Genomic DNA, 5,180 nt, shown 5'->3' with positions numbered 1-5,180 from the left:
TGCGATATTTGCCTAATGCCCCACTCTACATTTTCAGTACGACTACTTTGAATCTTCATTGACGCGCATTAACTTTTCACCGGGAGAGAATGCAAAGATAATCACATAAGGTCTAAAATCAGATTAAGTTTAAATTCTCAAACAAATCCAGATCCAGTTTGATTTTATGTCTTTCCAGAAACATATCTCTACTTTCCCAACTCAATTCAAAGCAATCATGATCGGGGCCCCGTGCGTAATACGGCAGGACTCGAGGGTAAATCCGGGGAGATCCAAACCGGAGGCGCGTCGCGTTATAAGTACGGAGTGGGGCTCCGACACGGGCCGTCTCCATCACAGATTCCGAGAGCTCCCAAGGTCGCGCCGCGGCTCCCCCCTCCCCCACCGTATCCCGCCGGTCGCTCGCCTCGCCTCACCGCCGCCGCCGGTCGACATGGGGTTCGTGTCCTTCGCCGGGAGGGTCCTCTTCGCCTCCGTCTTCCTCCTCTCCGCCTACCAGGAGTACGCGCCCTCCTCCCGCCTCCCTTCTCCCTCTCCGCTTATCATGTCCATTGTCGTTCTTCTTGCTCCCCGCGGTCGATCCTAGCCTAGTTTCGTCAGATCTGTCTCCGCGCTGGCGGTATCTCGGGGAACGTGTGGGCAGGGTACGCCCTGGCCTTTGGATCTCGTGACGGATAGTGCGCTTTGCAGGGGCTCGGGTCGTGAGGCGCCTGGATCTGGCGTCACGCTTCGTTGTGGTCCGTGCGAATAACAGCGCCCATAATTTTGTTCCCGCGTGCTCTGATCTAACCTTGGGTCGCTCAATTGCGTCATTGATCTATGTATTAGGTTTGAAATTTTCGTAGATGCTTTCTTTTCGTTCACGCTGTCTCATCTGGTGAGCATCAGACTTGTTAGCGTGGTAAATATCGTGGACCAGTCATCTTAGATGGTACATCAGAATATCCCAATGTCAAATTGGGTTTTGTTTGTGTAGTCTCATGTCTAATTACTAGTAAGATTCTGGCCATTATATTTGCATGGTCGATGCGTGGTGTTATCTCCATTGCTGGTCTTATGTCCATAGTTGCGTGATGACTTACTGCTGCTTCGTGAATTATGTGGAGGCTTGCGTTAAAGAAGGAAATAAACCGGATTGAACTTTTGTTATAGAGTGAGTTGCGGCCCACTTTCACATCATGACATATTGACATCAACCCAGGATTAGTGCTGATAGCCACCTTTTGTCTGCTCCTAATTTACTGCTACCCAATGGCTCAAGGGTAACAAGTTCAAAAGTTATGGGATTATATCGAAGTTCTCTTACTAGCTTGGATGCCATCTGATCAATTATGTATTCAGAAGCTGTTACAACTGCATGAATTAGATTCTACCATTCTACCTGTTACATGCTGATGTAATAAATTTTGAAAAAAGTATATTCTTCAATGCATATTGATTTTTAAGTTATTTTTATTGCAGATTCACTGAATTTGGAACTGATGGCGGGCCAGCTGCAAAGAATCTTGAGCCTAAGTTTAACAGCTTCACCAAAAATATATCTGTACACCTCGGAGTTGTGGTGCCTCATGTAGAGGTGAAATTTACTTTATTCATGGTCTTTAGGTGGTCTGAATTTTAACCAGTCATTGATTAGTTTATAATTTGTGTGTTTAATTTATCCAGTTGAAGCATGTGATTGCTGCTACCATTGGTCTGAAGGGTCTGGGAGGTCTGCTGTTTATCTTGAGCAGTTCATTTGGTGCTTATCTCCTGGTATGTACTGATCTGTTGTTACGCTGTATAATATTCTTGTTGTGATCTTCACATTCACATTTATATCAATGCACATGGCTAAAGTTGATTTTCATATCTGGAGTAATGAGTTGGTTCTCTTGCACTAGATTCCATAGTAATGTAGGGCCATGCATGTACACATGCCTTATTTCATTGTATTCAATATTGCCATTTATCTCCTAAATATTTCCTAACCAAAAGCTACTGAATATTATCCTGTAGAAGGCATTGTCATTTGGCTGTTCTTTTGAATTTAAGCATGAGCATATTGCTTGAGACTGTACTGGCCACCTAGCTAGGGCAAATGCATATCAAATCGGGTCACAGATTTTCTTCTAAAGTTCACGGTGTTTTGCTTTTAGGAACTGTTATACTCCCATATCATGTGTTTATATTACAAGTTGTGTACATTTTGTAAAGTATTCCTTGTCATCTGCACTTGTTTCCTCTAATCTTTTGGCATGTGGCTAATGTCACTGTTGTGTTTTGCCCATCTGGTAGCATCCTGGCTTCTGATATAAATGCGCTGCCGCTGTTATCAAAACCTGCATTCTGCTTGTTTGCCCATTTAATTGTGCCTTGCGAATTATGGTTAATAACTGCTGATTGATGGGGTCTTGGTTTCTATCTGGTGCTGATTTTGCGCACATTTTGCTGCACGATGTCCTAATGAGAACACAGTTCTTAACTTCCGCATTTGTTTCTGTGTACACCGTGGTATGATAAGTGTGACCCATTGAAGTTTTAGACACCTTTGGCCTTATGAATTACCGATCCTGTTCCCACTGTTGAGATGTGCTGCGTTTGGCATGTCTCTGCTTCCTCCTTGTGCACTTGTCTAATAAAAGGTATTTGCTTCGGCAGGCCCTCTACCTTGCTTTCATCACACCGGTTGTCTACGACTTCTACAACTACGACATGGAGAAGGCTGAATTTGTGCAGATCTTCATGAAGTTCACACAGGTACGATGCCAATATTCATCTGTTTGCATGTCTGTTGAACAAGGAATGTCCCATGGTAGCTAACTACTTGTGATCTCTTGTCACTGTAGAACCTGGCGCTGTTTGGAGCCCTTCTCTTCTTCCTGGGCATGAAGAACTCGGTCCCCAAGAGGCAGGCCAAGAAGAAGGCCCCCAAGTCCAAGACAACCTAGAGCATCTCTCTCTGCCAAGATAGTTGTGTCCGTAGGGGCTTTGCGGGAAAGACGGTCTTATTTAACAAAGCTACCGTACCTGTTCTTCTCTTATATGTGTAATGGATCCGTTTTTGAAGGGGGCGCAGGCCTTACAAGGTGTGGGTGGCGGTTTAGGCGACTAGATTGTGTATCATTATTATGTGCTACTTCCGATTTGATTGTTGTAGGGTTAAAGATTGTTATCCCATTTATTTATTTTGCAACCAATATTGATACTGATGGAAAAGATATTACCAAGGTCAGTCTGCCTGCGATTATTTTTGGTGTGGCTTCATCTGGGCAACTTTGCATTGTTCCTATAAACCAATCTGTTAACGGGCCTTCTAGACGTTGGCCTCAAAGTTAAAGATTAGAAATTGACTTACTACACCCCAAAGGATACTGATATCTTGGCAGAAGTTTTCAGGGTGAGGTTCCGCCTGAAGAAGCAGGGGCTGCAGTAGCTGCGGAATCTTCTACTGGTACATGGACAACTGTTTGGACGGACTTACCAGTCTTGTCCACATAATCAGTACCATCTTATTGTGCTTCTACCTTTTTTTTTTTTTTGAGAATTCTCGCCTTGGGTACAATGTTCAGGTCGTGAGGCATGCCCAACCAGACATGACGCTAGCAAGCCTTGAAATTAAAATTCCTACGTTTGAAAACAAAATTACAGGAAAGGAAAAGACTCCTCTGTTCTGTTATTTCGTGTAGAATCGCTGCATGTGGCCCTCTGCTTCCTGTGTTGATGTCCTTTACCACTCCTTGACAATCATTTGCAATGCGCACTCTCTGAATGTTCAGGTCTTCTGCCAATGCCATTGCTTCTCGACATGCTAATACCTCAAGAATTGTTGGATCAGAGATGCCACGAAAGACGACAGCCGACGCGCCTAGATATTCTCCAGTGTGGTCTCGGCATATCGCAGCAGCCACACCCATACTGCCATTACTCGAAACAGCCCCGTCAGCATTATGCAACGATTATGCGCGGCTGTTCCAACAGTTTCGGAACTGTTTGTAGCTCCTGAAGATAAGAGTTCACGGGCTGTGGACATGTTTTCATGGATCTCCTTCCGCCTCTCGTACCAAATGGCCCAAAGGGTTACTGCCATTCTCGTGAAACTAGCATAGTTCAAGGTTTCATAGAGATCAAACAGCCAATGCTTAGCACTTGGCACGACATTCTCGCTCATACGACAATAACTTCCTCTGATAGTGCCCATGTACATCTAGCCATTGTGCAAGACACTAGTGCATGACGCCATGAGTCTTCTCCTCCGCATAAAGGACAGGCATCTTGGACAACCATATTTCTTTTATGAAGAACATCTGTAGTTGGTAAAGAATGCCTTGCAAGTCTCCAAAGAAACACACAAATTTTTGAAGGGACTTGCAGTTGCCACAGCGAACTCCAGGCCTTCTCCTCTGTTGATGTCTCTGAGGGACCGCCACGCCCTTCCAACCAGCCTTCTCTTTCTATCTTTGTGCTAATCATCATTTTATACACTGAGCTGACCGAGAAAATGCCCTTCTTATCAGGATACCACGCCCACGAGTCTGGGACATCTCGTGTGCACACAGGAATTTTATTGTGCTTCTACCTTGGAGTGAAGCCCGCCGTGCTGGGCGCCCCTATTCCTTGCGTTCAGTGAGACAGGAGCGAACATGGGCTGCTGCTCATCCGTGCGGGAAGCTCCAGCCTCCTTTTTCTGTTTTTTTTTTCTTTCTGTCCTCTGTTTTCCTTTTTTACTCTTTTTGTCTACTTTTGTTTGGGAAATGCCGTTTGGAGGCCGAGCACCATGAAGCTCGTTATCTGGCTCGTCAGTCACCCTATGGACGAGCCATAGTGCCATCTGTTCACACACGTTACATCGCCTCACCCATTCTGTCCATGCACTGCTAGATGGAACAAATAAGTGTTGCACCTTGTTATTTTGTACCACCTGAGTTAAAATTGTAAGTTTACAATTTACGAAAAGTTCTGCAAATAATTATGTTGTAGTACGAACAATAACACTTCTAATTTTCTATCCAAATTTGAAACATAGCTGTACAAATAATAATGAGAAAACATTTGCTTGGAGAACGAAATGGTCTGAATCCATGGCCTAGCTCTCATCACCAAAATACGTGCTTGTGGTTGTATATTTGTTTCAACATAAATTTTAAACTTTTGGAATGCAACTTTAAACTTCCATCTCCACAAAACTTCAAGAATATTCA

General features: G+C 44.2%; 1 protein-coding gene across 1 annotated transcript; it reads left to right on the top strand.

Moving 5' to 3' along the window:
• The first annotated feature begins 267 nt into the window (after nt 1-267).
• On the top strand, nt 268-3,229 carry LOC109783682 (uncharacterized). The gene is made up of 5 exons (XM_020342282.3): nt 268-501; nt 1,462-1,576; nt 1,666-1,755; nt 2,641-2,739; nt 2,829-3,229. Exons 1-5 carry the CDS (start codon nt 434-436, stop codon nt 2,928-2,930), a joined length of 474 nt encoding a protein of 157 aa, XP_020197871.1. The 5' UTR covers nt 268-433; the 3' UTR covers nt 2,931-3,229.
• Nucleotides 3,230-5,180: the final 1,951 nt, after the last annotated feature.

This window comes from Aegilops tauschii, chromosome 4 (genome assembly GCF_002575655.3).
Source record: "Aegilops tauschii subsp. strangulata cultivar AL8/78 chromosome 4, Aet v6.0, whole genome shotgun sequence".
Lineage (NCBI taxonomy): Eukaryota > Viridiplantae > Streptophyta > Magnoliopsida > Poales > Poaceae > Aegilops > Aegilops tauschii.
Note: the sequence above shows the minus strand (reverse complement) of the source record. Positions and strands in the feature narration are given on the sequence as shown.

Bases quoted from the DNA above. Each gene is read 5' to 3' on its own strand.
- LOC109783682 (XM_020342282.3), top strand. From the start codon at position 434: ATGGGGTTCGTGTCCTTCGCCGGGAGGGTCCTCTTCGCCTCCGTCTTC. The intron at 502-1,461 runs GTACGCGCCCTC...TTTTTATTGCAG, and splicing joins CTCCTCTCCGCCTACCAGGA to ATTCACTGAATTTGGAACTG. The intron at 1,756-2,640 runs GTATGTACTGAT...TTGCTTCGGCAG, and splicing joins CATTTGGTGCTTATCTCCTG to GCCCTCTACCTTGCTTTCAT.